Source organism: Aquarana catesbeiana, linkage group LG08, assembly GCF_042186555.1.
Source record: "Aquarana catesbeiana isolate 2022-GZ linkage group LG08, ASM4218655v1, whole genome shotgun sequence".
NCBI lineage: Eukaryota > Metazoa > Chordata > Amphibia > Anura > Ranidae > Aquarana > Aquarana catesbeiana.
In genome coordinates this window covers 144,909,364-144,932,230 of record NC_133331.1, presented here as the reverse complement: position 1 = coordinate 144,932,230, position 22,867 = coordinate 144,909,364, and the positions used below count along the sequence as shown (strand labels likewise).

Below are 22,867 nucleotides of genomic sequence, written 5' to 3'. Positions count from 1 at the left end.
ATGTGTCTTGCACTGAGGAGAGGCTTCCGTCGGGCCACTCTGCCATAAAGCCCCGACTGATGGAGGGCTGCAGTGATGGTTGACTTTCTACAACTTTCTCCCATCTCCCGACTGCATCTCTGGAGCTCAGCCACAGTGATCTTTGGGTTCTTCTTTACCTCTCTCACCAAGGCTCTTCTCCCCCGATAGCTCAGTTTGGCCAGACGGCCAGCTCTAGGAAGGGTTCTGGTCATCCCAAACGTCTTCCATGTAAGGATTATGAAGGCCACTGTGCTCTTAGGAACCTTAAGTGCAGCAGAATTTTTTTTTGTAACCTTGGCCAGATCTGTGCCTTGCCACAATTCTGTCTCTGAGCTCTTCAGGCAGTTCCTTTGACCTCATGAATCTCATTTGCTCTGACAAACTGTGAGCTGTAAGGTCTTATATAGACAGGTGTGTGGCTTTCCTAATCAAGTCCAATCAGTATATTCAAACACAGCTGGACTCAAATGAAGGTGTAGAACCATCTCAAGGATGATCAGAAGAAATGGACAGCACCTGAGTTAAATATGAGTGTCACAGCAAGGGGGCTGAATACTTAGGACCATGTGATATTTCAGTTTTTCTTTTTTAATAAATCTGCAAAAATGTCAACAATTCTGTGTTTTTCTGTCAATATGGGGTGCTGTGTGTACATTAATGAGGAAAATTGAACTTAAAATATTGCAGCCATTTGCTAAAATCAAACAAAGAGGGAAAAATGTAAGTATGGGGACGGAAAGTCTGAATACTTTCCGTCCCCACTGTATATGTGTGTGTATATATATATATATATATATATATATATATAAAATTATACAGTGGGGACGGAAAGTATTCAGACCCCCTTACATTTTTCACTCTTTGTTTGATTTTAGCAAATGGCTGCAATATTTTAAGTTCATTTTTTTTTCCTCATTAATGTACACACAGCACCCCATATTTGACAGAAAAACACAGAATTGTTGAAATGTGTGTGTGTATAGATCTATCTATCTATCTATCTATCTATCTATCTATCTATCTATCTATCTATCTATCTATCTCTCTCCTTGGATTGTGAGTAATGTGGTTAACAAGCGTTTCGCAATACGAGCTATTATTTTTTTTAAATCCTGACTCTGCTTGCGAGTGTTGCCTCGCGAAACGAGCAGGGTTCAAGCCTCTGCGGTGTGCAGTATCGCATTTGGCCAGAGGTGCGGGGGGGGGGGGCAGTGCTGGTGACACTCGGAGCCGCTCGGAAATTCGAGCAGTCTCCGAGTCTCTGCCGTTCCCACCACCTTTGCTTTTATGCACTCACCTCACATAATGGAAGTACATAAGTAATTAGGTCCATATGAGCTTTCCCCATGGGGTATACAGACAGATATGGCGCCTGCTTTTTTCCTGGAATCTCTCTGTTAGATCTTCTTCCCTTACTAAACACCTAGTGTTTGTCTGTATAAGAGACCTCTGGTCTCTGTCTCTTTCAATATCAAGCCCCTGAGGAAGTCACGTGGGGTGTAATGTAACGTGTAGGAGGAGCCTCTGATGCCACAGGAGTGAAGGTTTGCAGCTGTACAGTGAGATTTCTTAAAGGTACTTTTACTTTGCTTGTATGTGCAATTCTTTAATAAATGCTTGGTATACATTATACTACACCATGAGAGATTGTTCTATGTCTATTTGAATACGTTGACAGCAAAGGAGACAGAGACCAGCGGCCTCTTAAAGAGACAGACATCGGGTGTTTACTAAAGGGAAGAAGACCTACCCGAGAGAGATTCTAGAAAGATTTACATTGTTTACATCAGATGAACAACTCGGGGCTTGTTCACACTATGTGCAGTGGTGTGTGTTTTCCCACACTGAATAAACGCAGATAACATAGAAAACCATTGTTTTTCTATGTGCTCTGTTTAGGCCACAACCCTGGAGTGATGTGTGGTGCAGTGTGGAAAAATGTGGCATACTGGATGGCACCACATGTCACTGGGCAGCTGTGCAAAGACACAAATGCAGTGTCACTATTTGACCCTTCAAATACAGCTAAAATTAATTAGTGCGATTCACTGAAACACGCATCAAACTGCTTGCTGTCAGAGCTCACACTGACTGCCTCTGCAGTAAAAAGCTAAAATCATACCAGATGTAGTTTTTTTGTGACTTTTTAATAAATATCTTTATTTTGTGCGTGGTCACATTAAATGCATCATTAACAGGATATTTCTGTCTTTTTTTTTTTTTTTTTTTTTAGCTCTTGAATTTTCTCAAGGAATTCTCCCAGCAAACTATATCAAGAACACATGAGATCGAGAAACAACTGGATGGACTGGTCCGGGAAGTAAAAGCTACTGACTGCAGACTGCACAATGTCTTTAATGATTTCCTTATGCTGTCTAACACGCAGTTCATTGAAAATGTAAGTGTCCTGCTCTGCCTCTTATGCAAATTGCAACATAGAAATTGCACACCACTTAAAGGCAATGTCCACATTTTGGAAACATTTTATAAATGCACCCACATAAAGAAAAAGTGTGCATTTATTAATGTTTTTACATTTGAGCCTGCAAAGCATTGCAACTACAATCAGTGGATAGTGGGTGCAATACACAGGCTCCTGCTGGCTATTCCAAATCCCAGGTCCGTATGAAGTTACTGACCTTCCGTTATGGGGCGTAGATGAAGTAAGTGATGCACTGAGAGTCTGGTAATATCACCAGACTTGTGCTCCTTTGAGATCTACCAGTCCCCCTGCTGCGGTGGAAGAAGGGACTTGTAGTCTTCTATTCACAGATCCCTGTGAATGGATCTTCAAATGTGACTGTGTAGGTTGAACCATGCCAAATAAAAAAGATAAAGAAGAACCCCATGACTTTTGAAAGTGGGTGGGGGGGTGGTGGTTTGAAGATGGGTAATGCAACCATGTTTCATGTTGCACTCTAAATTTGGGTATAGCATGAAACATCTGCACAAAGGAGAGCTTAGCCCTAAAGGCTGACATTTTTCACTGCTCTATCTAATCTAGCTACTATCATCCATCCATATATTATTCTAGTGGGTTCTATCAAAAAGGCCTTCTCTTTATTATCGTGACAGTGATATTGCAAACCTATAACTTGTACAGCTACTTATAGATCCCTAGGTGTGATCATTCAGTCAATAAGTATTGATTATTGTGTACAAATGGTAGGCAAGCCTGTACTGCAAGTAGTAGGCTGCTTTTTCCTTCTGTAAATGCTTATTGCCTGGCTGTCAAACTCATCCATTGTCTTCGATATTCTGAGACATTGACCCAAAACAAATGGGCAGATAGTGTGTTCTGAGTTCACTCTGACCTATCTTGCTGCATACTTGTTGCAGGTCAGTGAGTGGAAGTATTTAAGCCAGGCAACTAGCATTTTCAGAAAGAGGTCTACAGTGGCAACTGTCCTGCTCCCCTCAGTGCAAGGCTAACATGTCGTATGTTATCATGATATTTTTTGTTTTGCAGCGAGTGTATGATGAAGAGGTTGAAGAACATATCGTAAAGCCTGAGCAAGGAGAGAAACCTGAGCAAGTAGGTGGCATGTTTTTATCTGTGAGTATATTGTAATCATCGCTTCTGTTAGTTGACATCTCTCTATTAAAGCTGAACTCTGTGATGTGCAAATATCGTCTAATACAAAAACCATTTGTATTTTGAATTGAATTTTGGTGTGCTTTGTGTATTTATTCAAGGTCTGTGCAGTATTCCAGGTGCTTCCTGTATTTAGGACAGGTCACTGCTGTCCTCTCTCCTTGATGACTGGTCTTGCATTGGCCCCCTCCTGTAATTTTCAGCAGTAAGTCTGTAGTGGTTGGAGCCTGCTGAGTCCCTCTGTCATGCTTTTTGCACAGGCTATGCACAGAACAGTGATGATGCCATTACTACATTTACAAGGCAATATCTGGATTTGCCAAGCCATTTGGTGCACACAAAATCTTTAAATGACAGTTTTTGTGCCCAAAGTTCAGATTTAAAGTGGGAACAGTGTCTATGAAACTATCAAATAACTGCCTGTGTTGTCCACTGAGGCTCTTGGGCTGTTTTCCCAGCATATGCCAGTACTTTCCTTTTGAATACTTTTCCAATCGTAGACAAAAAATAAATAAAAATGTTCTCATATTTATTTAATTGTTTATGCCTTAAGGAGAGGACCAGAGAACAAAAGGAAGCAGAATTGATTCCTAAGATTCAGGAAGCTGTGAATTATGGATTACAAGTACTGGAAACTGCATTTGAACAGCTAGATATCAAAGCAGGAAATTCTGATTCTGAGGATGAAGAAGTAAATGAAAGGGTTGACCCTATTCTGGAGCCAAAGGTAAGTGTTACCCGTTTACTATATTTGAGATTTAATATCTCTTAGATATGATCTAGGTTAAATGAGAGTTCTTTGACCATGAGTGAAAGCTTTAACACAATAACAACTTGGAGAACTTGAATAAAATAACTGTATTGGTATATAGTAAAGTAGGCCTAGACTAATACACATCAAGCTATCTAATTGTACAGGAAAAGGGTAAAAATCATGGATTACGTGAAGGAATACAGAGTATATTCCTTAAAACATTAATCTGCAAACAGTATAAGACCAACATATTTATATACACGTACAAGGGAGATTTCCCATAATTACCATTCCCATAGAGGTTCCATTCACGTGACTGCTCTGCCAAAGAATGTGTATTTCCCTCCAATCTAGTCTGTGTATATCATTACAGGCTGATGCTTCATTGGTTGGCATGGTGTGGCTCTGATTGGTGGGCTTCCCTATTCCTGGTTCAGGATTTGCTACATCTCCAATCCCTATACTTTGCATAAGTCTTTCCCCTTTAATGCACATCCTTGTGACTATTCTGAGCAGGAGTTTAACTTTACCTTTTCCCAGGAAGTTAAGTATTGATTACGGGTTGGCCCCCCTTCATTGCATATCCAAACATGGGATCCTTTGCAGTGAATATGTGTAGAACAATGCGGTTTGGGTCCCATTGTTTAGATATACAAACCTAGGCACTGAAATGTCTGGTCTAACAGACACTCCTGTGAAGCTATGTTGCACACCCTCCATAGATACAAGCTAAATGAAATATATTCATAATTACAATATTATATATTTAATATATATATCTCAATCCAGGCTAGATAGATAGAGATATAGATAGAGAGAGAGAGAGAGAGAGAGAGAGAGAGAGAGAGATATAGATATAGATAGATAGAGATATAGATAGCTATAGATAGACTGGATTGATTCTGGGGAGTTTTTCATCTTTGGATAATCTTGTTGGCTCACTACAGCAAAAATTAAAATTGCAGAGCCTTCTAATTCCCATGTAAATATTAAATTCCACAGCCACAAGTGTATGCTAAAATTATATACAATGTTGCAAAGTCTATTATCTTTCTGTGTGACTTTCATTCACCATACAAAAAAAATGGCATTAGACATTACATTACTTAAATGCACAGAACACTATGATAACCTGCATGCAAGTGTGGAAAGCCTTGCATCTGTATTGGGTCCCACAACAACACAAATGCTGCAGCCACCCAGCTCTATTTAAACCTTAATAAATAATCCACGCTTTGGGTAAAGAGTAATACAGAAATAGCATCTGAAACACTATACCCTGATACCAGGTATTTGACATAAAGAAAACGCACAACAGTGCAGCATTCCTCTGAAATGTGAGTTATAGGCTATTAGTGATAATGATAAAAATATGATGAATAGCAGTGATAATATTCCAGTATCTTAAGTGTCCAATATAAAAGGAAAAAAAAGTGATTAAAATGTCCAAATAGGAAAAACTGCTGTGATCAATGGAGTTTTAAGTCCCACAAGCTGTGACGAGAACTGAAGCCTTTTAAGATCGTCAAGGTGACACCATCCACACTCGTGCTTACCAAAAATCTGGTGACCCCCTAATAAGAGTGGTCAATAAGCGCTTATTTACAATTGCAGAACTCGCATCATGGAAAGGATAATCTTCACAGGAAAGCCCAAAGAACACATAAGGCACAGTCTCCTCTCTGTGTCCTGCTGTGTTGCTGGATCTTCTGCTCCCTTACCAATGCTGCACTGTTTCAATAGCCTGATGCTTTCTTTCTGAACTCTGCTTCATGAGCAATATGACAGATTTTCTGAAGTCGTATGTGCTTGTTATCTGTCTGATGTTAACGGCCACTTCATCTCCAAAGCAATGCAATCAATATAGTATATTTTGTCCTAGAGTGGCTTCAAGCCACTCTGTGCAGACATGCCTAAAACAAAATACGGTACTCTATAGTGTATTACCAGAGTACTATGCGCATAGTACTTTGGTAATACGCTATAGAGTATTTTGTTTTATGAATGTATGACACTACTGTTTCGTTGGCATCAGTCTGCGTACAGTGGCTTGAAGCTGGACAAAATCTACTATATTGTTTGCATTGCTTTGAAAATGAAGTGGCCGTTAACATCAGACAGATAACAAGCACATTTGACCTCAGAAGTGTTAGGTCTATTCTTTCTTCCATATTGCTCATAAAGCAGAGTTCAGAAAGAAAGCAGCAGGCTATTGTGCAGCATTGGGAAGGGAGCAGCGGGCCAGAAACACAGCAGAGCACAGAGAGGGGAGACTGGGCCTTATCCCTGTGATGTGTTCTTTGGGCTTTCCTGTGAAGATTATCCTTTCCATGATGCAAGTTCTGCAATTGTAAATAAGTGCTTATTGACCACTCTTATTAGGGGGTTACAAGATTTCTGGTAAGCCTTGCATGAGAGTGGATGGTGTCACCTTGGCTTTCTTAAGAGGCTTTGGTTCTCGTCACGGCTTGTGGGACCTAAAGAATAAGCTTTAAAAACAATTATAAATGCACATCTTTTTGCATTTTAAATTTTTTTTTTTTTTTTTTTTTTTTTTTGGGAGCCTGCAAAGCATTGCACCCACAATCAATGCAGGGCTATTGCAGACTCTGTGTAAGCTGTTTGGCTGTACATCTTGCGGCCCAACAGTTACACGCTAACATGAAGCATCAATGAACTACCGCAGCCCGTCCCGCTGGTGCTCAGAAATTAGATGTTGGCATGAAATATCACCATCTAGTAGTATGTAGTATACTTAGAAAAATAACCTCTTGTCCAGTCTGTGGTGTTAACATGTGTGAAATGGCCTCAGTCTTACACCACTCCACAAGCCTCGCCCTTTTACATGTTTTGTCCCACCAACTGGGGCTTAGTCCTAGAGGTCTGGTATTTGTAACACATATTTGTGTTTTTAGCACTGGTTTTAAATGTGCATGTAATAATATATTTAATCGCTGCTGCTTTTCACATTATAAGAGTTGATAAAAATTGTTGATTTATTGGATAGCACGGTTGTAGGAGATATATTACTTGCCATGTACAACCACTTGCACCCACTCTCTCCTTAATCTGTAGATTTCCCACTTGTTTAATATTTTATAGTACAGCTGTTGTAGTACAACATTTAGGTGAAGATCTGGGGGTTGGCTATTTTGGGTGACTGATAAGTTGTAATATACCCCACCGGTGTCTGCCACAAACTAGCATTTGTGCAAGAGAAGTGAACTAATCTATAGCCACTAGAAATCATTTTTTTTTGTTTTAGAAGTGTCCTTTCACAGGGGCTTTGTCAGCTCAGTTCAGCATGGGCTACATGAATGGATCCCTTGCTAAATCAGATCTGAACAGGATGCCATTTTGACAGCAGGTGTCTATGGACCTGTGATGGCTGAATGTACAGCTGGATATAAATGGACTTTTACATCAGGCTGCCTCCATGCCATCATACTAGGTCTGAAAAAACAGAATAGGACAAAACAAGTCCATTTTACCTCTGCCTGCCCATAGAGCTGCATGGCGCTTTTTGATCAGGTCCACCTGAAAATCTGACAGGTGGATCTGATTGGAAAGCCTGCTTTAAAAGGGCCTTACTGTAATTAGATGGAACTGGAAACATGGTTGTTTGGTGCTTGACTAAATTGAGTTAATTAATACTACATGAAGGCACTCTTACATGGTTTTGTTGATTGGTATGCAATATTATTTCAGGATCTCTACATAGATCGGCCACTACCTTATTTAATTGGATCACAATTGTTCATGCAGCAAGAGGACGTTGGGCTTGGAGATCTTTCAAGTGAAGGTAATTTATAAATTTTACAGGAGATTCACATTCAAAAGTTTAAGTGTTTATGATTGGATGTATGAAATATTTGGTTTGCTATTTTACAAACAGAAAATGAATCTGCATCAATCTATTAATTTTCAATATATAAAAAATAAAAAAAAAGATTTATGTTCTTTACACCCTGCAAGTCTGTCATATTTCTTATCTTGTGTTAGAGCAGGATCCTGAGTCAGTTGTAACTCCTCTTTACTCTTTCTTTACTCTTCTTTATGCTTTCCCTTCCCCTTTTCCCTACTACTCCTTTTTTACTTCCCTTTGTTCTCCTACCCTGAACATTTTTTTCACTTAAAAGAGCTCCTCAGCCCCTTGAGACAGCCTACTTGGCCTGCAGTCGACCAATTCTGGTACAAACCTTGAAAGTTTGCCCCTTGGGAGTCTAAATTCCTGTTGTTGCTACTTTTGTTAATCTGTTTTCTGCAGATGTTTAGCCCCTGTGTGGGCTTTCCAGTTGTTCGAATCTCCTCTCTTGAAAAATCAATAAAATATATTGAATGAGAAAACATTTTTTTGGAACGCATAGACAAGATTCAAAAGTAATCATTTTTAGAATTGTTTGGTGGATCCATATAAAACACCCTTGCTTTCAATAGAATTGGATTTTATTTTTAACTTAATCCTCAAAATTGGATGGAAATTATCAAAATGGTTAGTGGAAATCAAAGATTTGATTGAGATGTTTGGCCTGAGTTCAAGTGTACAGCCCTGGCCAAAAGTTTTGTGAAAATTGCACAAATATTATTTGTATCTTCCGATCAGTTTTTATGATGGCAATTTGCATATACTCCAGAATGTTATGAAGAGTAATCAGATGAATTTCAAAGTCTCTTTTTGCCATGAAAATGAACTTAATCACCCCAAAAAAACATTTCCACTGCATTTCAGGCCTGCCACAAAAGGACTGGCTGACATGTCAGTGATTCTCTTGTTAACACAGGTGTTAGTGTTGATGAGGTAAAGGCTGGAAATCGCTCTGTAATGCTGATTGTGTTAGAACAACAGGCTGGAAGCATTAAAATCTTTGTTCTTCCTCTGTTAAGCATTGTTACCTACCTGCAAGGAAACACATGCAGTCATCATTGCTTTGCACAAAAAGGGACCCACAGGCAAAGATATTGCTGCTACTAAGATTGCACCTAAATCAACTGTTTATTGGATCATCAAGAACTCCTACATTTAATTCAGCTGCGGGATCAGATCACCACCAGTGCAGAGCTTGCTCGGGAATGGCAGCAGGCAGGTGTGAGTGCATCTGCACGCACAGTGAGGCGAAGACTTTTGGAGGATGGTCAGGTGTCAAGAAGGGCAACAAAGAACCCGCTTCTCTCCAGGAAAAACATCAGGGACAAACTGATGTTGTGAAATCCTTTGTCATGCCAACAGTAAAGCATCCTGAGACCATTCATGTGTGGGGTTGCTTCTCAGCCAGAGGAGTGGGCTCACTCACAATTTTACCTAAGAACACAGCCATGAATAAAGAATTGTACAAAAACATCCTCCAAAAGCAACTTCTCCCAACCATCCAAGAACAGTTTGGTGAGGAACAATGCCTTTTCCAGCATGATGGAGCAGCTTGCCATAAGGCAAGTGGCTTAGGGGACAAGACATCAAAATTTTGGGTCCATGGCCTGGAAATTCCCCAGAGGCGGGTGAACTAAAAAACCCCACAAAGTCTGACAAACTCCAAGCATTGATTAGGGAAGAATGGGCTGCCATTAGTAAGGATGTGGCCCAGAAGTTAATTGACAGCATGCCAGGGCAAATTGCAGAGGTCTTTGAAAAAGAAGGATCAACACTGCAAATATTGACTCTTTGCGTAAACTTAATCATCAATAAAAGCCTTTTACACATATGAAATGCTTGTAACTATACTTCAGTATACCATAGTAATATCTGGCAGCAGACTATGTGAAAATTAATATTTGTGTCATTCTCAAAACTTGGCCGCGGCTGTAATGTAATGTAATTTACCTGAGGAAATTGTTGTAGTTGTTTTTTTTTGTTGACTAAATAATTTTCCTAGCAAATTGACTCAAATTCATTTACAGTACATTTCATTGACTTTAAACTGAGGCCTTACTTTCAGGTGTTCTATTAAAAAAAGAAGTTATAAAATATATAACTTTTTTTTTTTTTTTTCTTTTATTATAAAAGTTATAAAATATTTAACTTTTTTTTGTTTTCTTTTAATAGAACACCTGAAAGCAAGGCCTCGTCAACTCTGGGTGTATCAATGCGTACCCCGTGCAAGGGCTGTGTTTACCTGCACAGGTGTTTGATGCCTCCTTGTGCAGGCAGTCTCACTGATGCAATGGCTCCATGGACGCAACCATTGCTCCCAATATGACATTGGTGCGGGTGCGTGTCCCTGAACAAACGCCATCTGCGATCAGGACCCTACACAGATGGCATTTGGGGAGCAGCGGCTGCACGGACACGTGTGGTATTTCCCACATCATTACCGTATACAAGTCTAGTCAAATGCATGTATATGCTTTTAGACTGTATGCATTAAAAAAGTTTTTTTTTTCTTTCAATAGAAGGCTCTGTGGATATTGACAGAGGAAGCGTTCTAGACAGTGAAGAGGAGGAGGAGGAGGAAGAAGAAGAAAAAGATAACGAGGAGGTAAACATTTTATATCTTTTAGTGACATCTATTTGAGCATCTGAAGTAGAACAGAAAGCTTCTGATCTTTATATGGACCTATTTATCATCTGGATCATTCAATTCAGGTGTCCTTTATCAGAAATATTGTATTTAATATCTTTGTGTAACTGCTACAAAGTGCTCAGTGAGAATTTTGTACTTTTCATTCTGCATTTCCTGAAAAGAAAATGCATTTCATAGTAAGTTCTGTTAGCATGGTTCTATTTTTCATAGTTTTATCATTTTAATTTTTTTTTTTTATTCAGCTCCTCTAAATGTTGCCTATGTATGTTTACAGGAGTCCGATGAGGATTTTGGCAACAACTCTGAAGAGGAGAAGAAATTGGTAAGAATACTTATACAGTTAAGTGTAAAGGAATGGTGTCTACACAGTGTAAAAAAAAAAAAAAATGCTGCGCTACCAATCCTCGGATATAGGTATGTTACCACATATTAAAAAAATTCATCACAATTAATGAGTAAATCAAAAGATAAATGTGAACTAAAATAACCACTTGGTGAGAATAGTCTAAAATTAATAAAGCATATCAAAATAGTGACAGTTCATCAAAAGTGAATAATTGTGACTTTCAACTGCAATTAATCTTTAAAACCAATTCTTCCCGATCACCACAGTGCTCTCAGTGCCCTCACCTTAATGGTGTGAAATACACGCATGTATAATGATATCCAGCTTGCTTTTCTCACATCAGTGTTTCATATCGGGGTCCTTGATACATCTGTAGTATGGTCTCCCACTTGCTAGGGTATTCTTATCCACATAGATGCTCCTTTTAAGTAATAGGGTTGTGGTCCCTTTTTAAGAGCATCTTTCCCACTCACTGTTTGATGCTCATATACCATGTGAAAACAAAGAAGGTGGTCCAATAGTGTAATATGTACATGTGACTTCTTTAGGGGAAAACATGTGATGCAACGGGTAGGGCAGAGCCTAAAAGAGCGTGGACTGTAAGTCTTGTCATACCAGTAAGAACGGTACAGGTGAAGGAAAGAGGTGGAAGGCGCGTGATCTGAAGCTTTGATCAAATTGATATTGTTTATTTATATACAGAAACAAATAAATGCATATAAAAAGTAGCTACGTATTAAAAAAAACAGGGTTACAAAATATACACATTAAAATTTTAGAAGTTGGACATGCCCATGCTAGAGCAAGTGCTAAATTGTGGCTGACACATTTCGAGGGGTTCCCCTCTTCATCAGAGCCTTGAAGAACAACAGGAGAAGTCTGTACAATATGGTAGATCAGGGATCCTCAAACTACGGCCCTCCAGCTGTTGCAGAACTACACGTCCCATGAGGCATTGTAAAACTCTGACATTCACAGACATGACTAGGCATGATGGGAATTGTAGTTTCTGAACAACTGGAGGGCCGTAGTTTGAAGACCCCTGTGGTAGATCAACTTAAAAGACAGTGGCTAGTTGGGAGGCATATCACATGGTGTGTGTGTGTGTATATGTATATATATGTGTGTATATATATATATATATATATATATATATATATATATATATATATATATATATATATATATATATATATAATTAGGGATTCCATATATGTCTGTCGGTTGTACCTGCATCCGAGTGTGTAAAGATGTTGCAGCCTGCATGCATCAATTCAAGAACAGGAGGCAGTTGCTTCAGTGTGGGTTCTGTATATCTCTTATCAGAGAGTTGCCTTGTGCTGTCCAAAGGATTGTAGCTCTCTCCAACTGTGTGAGACAACAGCTGTTGTCGACATCACGAACCATGCTCAAGAGGGTTAAGGCAGTGCTGGAAAATAAAGGTGGCCACACAAAATATTGACCTTTGGGCCCAATTTGAACATTTTCACTTAGGGGTGTACTCACTTTTGTTGACATTGGTTTAGACATTCATTTTTAGTTTAATCTATAAAGCGAATAGTACTCAAGGTAAAAACTACAAAAAAACACTAAATGCAAAAAATGCAAACCACAGCAATGGAAAAAAAAGGGGAAATTACAAAAGTCCGAGTTAATTACCTTAGACGATGAGAAAGTTAATCATGACCTGCAGTGAAGATTGTGAAGTGCATCTATGATACGGATGGCAGGACGCAAAAGATTTTCAAGCATCCGTATCTGTGTAATAATTAAAACAAAATAAAGCTTGTAGTGTTTAAAATAGTGTTTAAAAGCTATAAAAGCCTCAGAAAGGGTTTGGCACATTCCACCCACAGCACTTACTTGGTAATGAGGTTTGTTAGATGCGTCTGTATATTAGCAGCACTCCTGGGATCACTTCAGGATCCACAGGAGGCTGTGTCTTTTTATGCTATCCTCTGATTAGGTGCAGGTGCTTGCTTCCCCATAACCTCCCTCCCCCTGTGTCCTAGCCACCAACATGGCGGTCTCAGTGTGGTCTCCCCAACGTTAAGGGAATGCTGATGCCCCAGCCATTACCATCATCTCCGTGGCAACCGCCCAACACTGTGACGTCACACGCATGCGCGGTCACACCACACAGCGTTCGTGATGATCAAGGGATGCTGGCGGCACGATTAGGCTCCCTTGGACCCAAAGCGCCTGGTATGGAATTTGGGGGGGGCTTGGGGTTCTGCTTTAAGATCCTCAGAGCACAAGTTGCATGCCAAAGTCGGATCAGTTAAGATGATGATCTGACTTTGATCCGACTTCAATGATATTGAATGGGCTGAAGTAGGACCAAAGTAGTGCAGGAACCTTTTTCAAAGTCGGACCAACTTGTGTCGGACCAGTTAAGACCGCTCTCATAGGGGACCATTGATTTACATATGTCATGTGACATGTGCTCCCAATATCGGAGCGTATGTCGCACCAGTGTGAATCGGGCCTTAATCGGATTTTATTTTTTTGAAAATTTATAAAACCAAAGAAAGAAAAACATAACAAAATTATTTTTTAAACAAATAAATCGGCATCATCAACAATATTATTTTATTTATTTTGTCGTTCATTCCCTCAGAATGTGTTCAAGAGATTCGCTCTCTCTTTTTTGCTGTGTACAGCAGTACTTTATCCTCCGACATGGCTCATGGCTCCCAATGCATACTTGCAATCGGGAACTTTCCGATCATGTGACAGCCAATCACAGCAGTCACATGACCCAAATGTCTGCCTCCTAGCACTTCGAAGCTCTTAAAGGGCCAGGAGGCAGTGGCAGGAAGGGGTTAAAGAGGATTTCTTTAATGGACTCCACTAGGAGCTGCATATTCTTGATTAAGGATAAGTGCTTTTCTATTCCTCTGCACCTCCACAGCACAAACACTGTGTATAGACAAGGAAAAGAGTAGGATTTTCTGTTGTGTACACATGGAAACTGTAGATGAAAGCAGGCTTGTTAAATTACCTGTGGAGAGAAAGTCCGACGTCCCCACACTTCCTGCAAAATCTGTGCTTCTCTGAGGGAGGAGAAAGTCGCATTAAAAAAACACTTTTTCCTGCATCAATAGAATAGGGCCAAGTAAAGAGGATAGGATTGATTGGCTTGTGTGTGTGCTCCAGGCACCTTCCAGTTAAAATTATTTACTGATCCTGAGTGGACTGGAAGTTAGTGAGTTTTAGAAATATTCACGTACTAAGGACTTGCTGTTCTACTAAAACAAAGGCTTATGCTAGTGTAATTGCATTGCTGAAAAGCAGCATAGAATGAATTCAGAAATAGGAATAATACCGTTTCATCAAACTGCCTCTCATTTATTAAAAATATCTTTTAAGTAAGAAATGTCTTTCTTTCTCATACATCACGGGACACAGAGCCTCAGTAATTACTGATGGGTTATATAGGTATCACTAGGTGATTGGACACTGGCACACCCTAACCAGGAAGTTCAACCCCCTATATAATCTCTCCCCTTACAAGGATACCTCCGTTTTTACGCCAGTGTCTTAGGTGTTGGACGTGTAAAGATGTCCTGTGCTAAGCTCCAAAGGGAATATCCTATATTCTATACTGGGGCAAGCCAGGCGAACCAGACCCATTTCAAAGTGTCCTTTCTAGGCCGAATTGGATGGTACCCGGGCCTCGTGTCCGAAGAAATGAGGTTTTACCTGTAACGCTTCCTCTTTTTAGAGAGCTGGACCCCGCATTTTCAGAAAATGGTTTTTCTAGCCTTATTTCTGGCCGGGTGCTTTACAGGCCCAGAACTGTGCATCCCCCTATCCATAGGGGGCCCCAGTCTGTGAAGGTCTTTTCAAACGGAGCCCACCGTGAGAGGTGAAGATTGGGTCTGTATAACAGAACCCTGCGGCTGGATAAGGTAAGGGAAATTCCACAGACTTTTTTAATTCTAGTAGGTTTCTCCTTTAAGTAAATGCATGCTATGCCTATTGTCTCCACCGGGGGCTGCCAAGAGCACATACCTTCTCATGCTTATCGTCTGTCTCAGTTTTCACGCTGCACAGCTCCTCCAGCCGAGCTCCAGGTAGGATGGGATGGGGGAGGCTCTCCTCAGGGATATCCCCCCCCAAAAGATAGGGGGCCGCAGGTGTCTGTGAGGCGGTGGTATACCGCACCATCACCACCGCCGCCATTGGTCAGGTGCGGGCCCCATCACTGCCGGCCTCTCTCCTTCCTCCTCCACCCCCAGCCTTCCTCCATGCTATCCCAGGTGGAGAAGCGGAGGGTCGGCTCGCGCGGGAAGCGCTGGTTTCATTGAAAGACGAGGGGGGGGCGGAGCGTCCAGCGTGCTCAGACGCCCACATTGACGGCTGCAAGGCTATAAGAGGCACACTTTATGAGTGCACACAGCCTTTGGAGGGACACAGAGCTGACAGGTCGCATGTAAGGTCGGACCCAGGCATTCCCCTAGGCAGCATTTACTAAGGAAACACTAAGACTGGGCATTGGTAGCAGGGCTGTGGCTAAGACTACATCGCTCAGCAGTCAGTGTTCATTTTTTTGATACCTCCACCTTGTTGCTTTACACTATGGGTAGAAGAGGTTCAAATACCCCAAGAACCAGAGGCTCTAGGGGATCTCCTTCGGGTTCTGAGGGCCCCCTGTCTGCAGCATTCCCCCCCCCCCCCTTAGGGGCCAGGGACGGCTAGCCAGGGAGAGCCGTTGGGGTCAGGGTCTACACCTGCTTCTGGCACTTCAGCCCTGTATATATTACGCAGGAGTTTTTTTCCTCAACCATTAATGGTTTAGAGGAAAGATTAATGGCCATAATCACATCTTCACTCAGTGGAAGAAAATGCACTAGGCCTTCCTCTGCTACCCAGGACCCTCAGGCTGAGGAGCTCTGGGATAGAGGAGAAGAATCCCTTTCGGAGGATCTGGATGGGACAGATGATTCCTCTTCAGAGGAATCAGGTGGAGAAGGGCCCTCTGCAGCTTCTCAGGATGAGAAAGTCTTAGTGCAGATCCTTACTGGATTGGTCCGCTCCACATTTAAGTTGCCCGTATCTGAATCAGTTAAAGAACCCTCTTCTTCGTTGGGGTCACTGAAAAGCCTCCTCAAACAGCACATGCTTTTCCAGTTCATAATTTACTTGAAAAGCTCCTTTATTCTGAGTGGGATCACCCAGATAAACGTTTTTTTCCACCGAAAAAGTTTTCAACACTTTATCCTATGGAAGAAAAGTTTATTAAGATGTGGGGAATACCGGCCGTTGATGCCGCCATTTCCCTTGTAAATAAAAGCCTGACTTGTACTGTAGACAATGCTCAGATGCTCAGGGATCCTGTGGATAAAAAGATGGAATCCCTGTTGAAAGATGTTTTCGCCTTAGCAGGCTCAGTGGCTCAATCTGCAATAGCAGCGATTGGAGTCTGTCAATACTTAAGAGACCATGTTAAGCAGGTCATCAAAGTTTTGCCTGAACAGCAGGCCCAGGGGTTGGCTAACCTTCCAGCGGCCTTATGTTTTGCTGTTGATGCCATCAGGGATTCTATCATGCAAACCTCTTGTCTTTTGCTTGGGTTGGTGCATATGCGTAGAATCTTATGGTTAAAGAAATGGTCAGCTGAAGCACCATGTAAAAAGCTCCTGGCTGGGTTCCCATTTCATGGTGCAAGGCTGTTTGGAGAAGACTTGGATAATTATATCCAAAGGATCTCTAGTGGGAAAAGCACTCTTTTACCTGTTAAGAGAAAGAATAAGCGTCCCTCTTTCAAATGCACTCTTTCCTCAGAGCCAGGGGCATCAGCCTCCAGGCATTTGCGACGGCCTCCTCCGTCTGGGTCAAGAAACAAGAGTCAACCCCAGGGATAAAAGAAGTCCTGGGGGAAGAAGTCTACTAGACAAGACACTAAGACCTCTTTATGAAGGGGCGCCCCCGCTCACTCGAGTGGGGGGGAAGACTGCTACAGTTCTCAAGGCTCTGGCAGGAGGACTTCCAGGACAGATGGGTAATCTCCACAGTAACCTTAGGGTACAAGCTGGAGTTCAAAGAATTACCCTCTCCTCGTTTCCTCAGATCAAGTGTCCCCAGAGATCCAGAGAAGAAGCAATCGCTCCTTCTAGCGTTAGAGCGACTTTTGTCGCAAGAGGTCATCATGGTGGTTCCCACGAAGGATCAAGGATTGGGCTTTTATTGCAACCTTTTTACGGTCCAAAAGCCAAATGGGGATGTCAGACCCATTCTGGATCTAAGGGATCTGAATCGTTTCCTAAGGATTCGGTCCTTCCGCATGGAATCAATTCGGACAGTAGTCTCCATCCTGCAGGGAGGAGAATTTCTGACATCGATAGACATCAGAGATGCATATCTGCATGTGCCCATTTTTCCTGCTCATCAGAAGTTTCTGCGCTTCGAGATAGGAGGGCGTCATTTCCAGTTTGTGGCTCTGCCTTTCGGGATAGCCACTGCGCCTCGAGTGTTTACAAAGATCTTGGATCAAGCCAGATTCAGGGCTCAAGGTATAACTGTCATAGCATACCTAGATGACCTGCTCTTGATAGACCGGTTGGTAGCCTCTTTGAACGGGAACTTGAGGACCACAGTCAAGTATCTGGAACACCTAGGTTGGATTCTCAACCTAGAAAAATCTTTCCTAAAACCAGTAAGAAGACTGGAGTATTTGGGTTTGATCATAGATACAAGCCAGGAGAAAGTATTTCTACCTCAGGCAAAGATCACTGCTTTAAAGGAGCTGATTCTGGTAGTCCGGACCAAGAAGGGTCCTTCTGTCCACCTTTGTATGAGGCTGCTAGGAAAGATAGTGTCTTCATTCGAAGCATTTCCCTATGCTCAGTTTCATTCAAGACTGTTGCAACACAGTATCCTGTCGGCCTGGAACAAAAAGGTTCAGGCATTAGACTTTCCGATGCACCTGTCTCATGCGGTGCGTCAGAGCCTCAATTGGTGGTTAATACCCGAAAACCTACAGAAGGGAAAATCCTTTCTACCGGTGACCTGGACGGTGGTAACAACAGATGCCAGTCTGTCGGGTTGGGGAGCAGTTCTGGAACAGTCTGCGGTCCAAGAGGTATGGTCCAAAAACGAGAGAGCCTTACCCATCAACGTTCTGGAGATCCGTGCGGTATATCTAGCCCTAAAGGCCTGGACTCTCAGGCTACAGGGTTGCCCGGTCAGGATCCAGTCCGACAATGCCACAGCAGTGGCTTATATTAATCATCAGGGAGGCACCAGGAGCCGAGCTGCTCAAAGAGAGGTGAACCAGATCTTAGTCTGGGCAGAGAAGCAGGTGCCATGTATATCGGCAGTCTTCATTTCAGGGATAGAGAACTGGCAGGCGGACTATTTAAGTCGCCAGCAGTTACTCCCAGGGGAACGGTCTCTGCATCCCGATGTCTTTTGGGCCATATGCCAAAGATGAGGGGTTCCAGATGTAGACCTCTTTGCATCCCGATTCAACAAAAGGATAGACAGATTTGTGGCAAGGACAAAGGATCCTCTTGCATGCGGGACAGATGCGTTGGTGATTCCGTGGCATCGGTTCTCACTGATTTATGCATTCCCACCTATTCTGCTACTGCCGCGACTCCTTCGCAGGATCAGGCAGGAAAGGAAGTTGGTACTTCTGGTAGCCCCCACTTGGCCCAGGAGGACCTGGTATGCAGAAATAGTAAGGATGGCGGTGGGTTCCCCGTGAACTCTACCGTTACGCCCAGACCTGTTATCTCAAGGTCCAGTGTTCCATCCTGCCTTTTAAACGCTAAATTTGACGGTTTGGCTATTGAAACCCACATTTTGAAAAATCATGGGCTTTCAGGTCCTGTGATATCTACCTTGATCAATGCAAGGAAGCCAGCTTCCAGAGTAATTATCATAGAGTCTGGAAAGCTTATGTATCCTGGTGTGAATCCAGGGGTTGGCATCCCAGAAGATATGTGATAGGTAGAATCCTTGATTTTCTACAACTGGGATTAGAGATGAAGTTGGCCTTGAGTACCATCAAGGGCCAGGTCTCGGCCTTATCAGTATTGTTTCAACGACCACTTGCTTCGCATTCTTTGGTCCGAAACTTTGTGCAGGGGTGACGCGTCTTAATCCTCTGGTTAAGGCACCTCTAAACCCCTGGGACTTGAACTTGGTTCTGTCTGTTTTACAGAAACAGCCTTTTGAACTGATACGTCAAATTCCTTTGGTCTTGTTGACAAGAAAGTTAATTTTTCTGGTAGCCATTTCTCCTCCTAGAAGAGTATCAGAATTAGCAGCTCTTTCCTGTAAAGAGCCTTATTTGATTGTACACAAGGATAGAGTGGTACTGCACCCTCATCCTAGTTTTTTACCGAAGGTGGTTTCAGATTTTCATCTAAACCAAGACATTGTTCTGCCTTCCTTTTTTCCCAGATCCCTGTTCTTCGGAAGAAAGGTCACTACATTCTTTGGATGTAGTAAGAGCAGTCAAAACCTATCTGGAAGCAACTGCTCAAATTCGCAAAACAGACAGGGTCCCAAAAGAGGACAGGCAGCGTCAAAAGCTACCATTTCTTAATGGATTTGACAATTGATTATCAAGCTTACAGTTTGAAACAGAAGATTCCTCCGTTTCAGATCAAGGCACATTCCACAAGGGCTATTGGTGCTTCTTGGGCAGTGCATCACCGGGCCTCTATGGCTCAAATCTGCAAGGCCGCAACCTGGTCTTCAGTCCATACATTCACCAGATTTTATCAGGTGGATGTGAGAAGGCATGAGGATATCGCCTTTGGGCGTAGTGTGCTGCAGGCAGCGGTACAGGGTCCTCAGGTCTGATTGCACCCTACTTGGTGGTGGTTCCCCTCCCCTCAGATAGCATTGCTCTGGGACATCCCATCAGTAATTACTGAGGTTCTGTGTCCCGTGATGTATGAGAAAGAAAATAGGATTTTTTATAACAGCTTACCTGTAAAATCCTTTTCTTTCGATGGACATCACGGGACACAGAGGTCCCGCCCTCTTCTAATACACTTATATTGCTGTGCTACAAAACTGAGGGATTATATAGGGGGTTGAACTTCCTGCTTAGGGTGTGCCAGTGTCCAATCACCTAGTGATACCTATATAACCCATCAGTAATTACTGAGGCTCTGTGTCCCGTGATGTACATCGAAAGAAAAGGATTTTACAGGTAAGCTGTTAAAAAATCCTATTTTTGTGCCACAGCAGCCAGTGTGATCAAAATCTGTACTGGAAAATAACACTAAAGTATGTGTTAGAATATGTGATTCATTGCTGAAGGGCAGCACAGACAGTTCTTATTTACAATACTTTAATTAATGAGGTCCATCATTCTTGCATTATATTGAATAATGCATCATTATTTTTTCCATTTTACCAGCGTACAGCCCTGAGTGATGAGGATGAAGATAATGGCTCAGATCTGTTTGGAGAATCAGACAAAGAAGATGAGGAAGAGAATGATAAATCTGTAAGTTATGCCAGCTTTTTATTTTTAAATTCTTCCTAGCTAGATGTTTGTATGTTCATTGATATACTGAGATAAGCACGTATACTGTTACTTTAGTGCCCTCGTTGATCTTAATCCTTACCTGTAGTTACTTTTGTTATTGCACTGCCCTCTGGACTAGATGGCAGGTATTGCATGTATCTTTTAAAATTGACCTGAAATCTATGGCATTACATTTTATATATACTTTATATAAAATATATAATTTTATTATATGTTTACACACGCTGCATAAAGACGTGTTTTAAGAGAAACATGGGGGCTGCTATTATTGAACTTTTCCTTCTGAAAATGTTACCCAGACTTCCCCAGGTTTCATGCCAACCCTTTTGCTTGAGACATTTAAGCATATAAGAATTACTGACTTGTGTCGCAGTCTCCTGATCATCATACCTGTTCCAGGCTGCTAACTCGAAAAATTGAAGCCAGTGGGTCAGCATAACAAGCAGGCAACTTAGCTTTCCAGAAGGTCAGCAATGGCAGCTTCTGTATTTCTCTCACTGAAAGTTTACTTTAAGGGGTCATTAACCCTTCTTTGCTTTGAGGTGACATGCTCATTACTGCTGTGCACCTTAAGGCAAATTGTGTGCATTCATTTTGAATTGCACCCCATCGCATTAAGTCGACCCAGCTTTGATGCACAGGATGCACCACAACACATATAGTAATGCGCTGCCATGTGTTTTGGTGTTCTGCATCAGAAACCATGCTGCATGTCTATTCTGGTGTGTTGGTAGCTCGTTCAAAATAACTGGGATTTCACACCATCTAGACAGATCACCGACAATATACGCTTAGCAGCTAATATTATCCAAGACGCTGACATTCACTCCAATAAGGTATTACTCCTGAGCCTAGACATTAATAAGGCCTTTGACAGCGTCCTCTGGCCCTACCTGGACACCATTCTGTCTAGTTTTGAGTTCAGCTGCGAATTTATCAATGGATTTAAAGCCCTTTACAATCATCCCCGAACCCCGGATCTATAGAAATACTTCCTGGCATCTCGCCTCATCCAAATGGCACAATGGCACACCTCCCCTGCATCAATACCGTGGCTACAATTCGAGAAGATTTCAGATGGCCCTTACTACCTCCCAGGTCTCCTCTGGTTAAGCTCAGTTTCCCCAAGAGATGTTGCTCCGCTTAATGGCATTGTGGGTCAGTCCCTTTATCTCTGGTCTCTCTACAAGGAGAAATTTAAATTGCCCTCTAATCCACCAAGCCTGGCCTCTTTCCTAGGAGAACCCCAATTCCCCCTGGCCCTTGACAAAGGCCTATTATTCCACAGCTGGATCGCACAGGGGCTTGTAACCTTAGAATCCCTGCTGCAAGACATGTCCTTCTGCTCATTTGAACACAGACAGCAGACTTTTGCCCTCCATAGATCTGAATTTTATAAATACTGTCAAGTACGTCGCTGTTTTTCTAACTCCCTAGTGCAAGGGGTGGAATTGACCAAGTCACCATTTGAGAGCCTGTGTGGAGAGGCCTCCAGAGATAGATCGACTATCTCAACCTTATACAAGTACCTTAATGACCACAACACCACAACCAAATCTACAGCTATGTTTAGGCTGGGAGACAGACAGCCCAGGAGTTTTCAGGGGAGGACTGGCAGTATATGGTCTCTAACATGCATAAATGCACACGCTCAGTCTCAATCAAAGGGACGGTAGTTAAACTACACACCCGCTGGTACTACACCCCTGACAGGTTGCACAGAATTTAACCACTGGTCCCTGCCACTTGCCTTAGAGGATGTCAGGACATAGGTACTCTCCCACACTTATTCTGGAGCTGCACTGTTTTGAAACCCTTATGGCAAAAAAACCCCTCGCTGATACTCAAATTAACTGGAGTACCGGTGACCTTGATGTTTCAAATGTGCACTCTTTTTGCTGAGCTCCCAGGGGTCTCCCCCCCCCCCTCCAACAGAAGCTAGTCCATACACTCTTCAGCGATATCCAATGGGCCATCGCCCTAAACTGGCGATGCTCCTCTGTAACATGGTCACAGGTGCTCCTATGTATGGAATCCATCAGATTGATGGAGAGTGCATCACACTCTCCTAGACATTATGCACGTCTTCGACCTTAAATGGGGAAGTTGGTCAACTCAG

At 42.2% G+C, this 22,867-nt stretch overlaps 1 protein-coding gene across 4 annotated transcripts in view; it reads left to right on the top strand.

Annotated features, from left to right (window-relative positions):
- WASHC2C (WASH complex subunit 2C) overlaps window positions 1-22,867 on the top strand; it is a 123,186-nt gene that overhangs the window by 16,651 nt on the left and 83,668 nt on the right. For all 4 annotated transcript variants that reach the window (XM_073596530.1, XM_073596529.1, XM_073596528.1 and 1 more), the window contains exons 2-8: window positions 2,255-2,419; window positions 3,491-3,556; window positions 4,170-4,343; window positions 8,079-8,172; window positions 10,755-10,840; window positions 11,160-11,207; window positions 20,617-20,706. In XM_073596530.1, coding sequence (XP_073452631.1) covers window positions 2,255-2,419; window positions 3,491-3,556; window positions 4,170-4,343; window positions 8,079-8,172; window positions 10,755-10,840; window positions 11,160-11,207; window positions 20,617-20,706 — 723 coding nt within the window. The remainder of the gene's footprint in view (window positions 1-2,254; window positions 2,420-3,490; window positions 3,557-4,169; window positions 4,344-8,078; window positions 8,173-10,754; window positions 10,841-11,159; window positions 11,208-20,616; window positions 20,707-22,867) is intronic.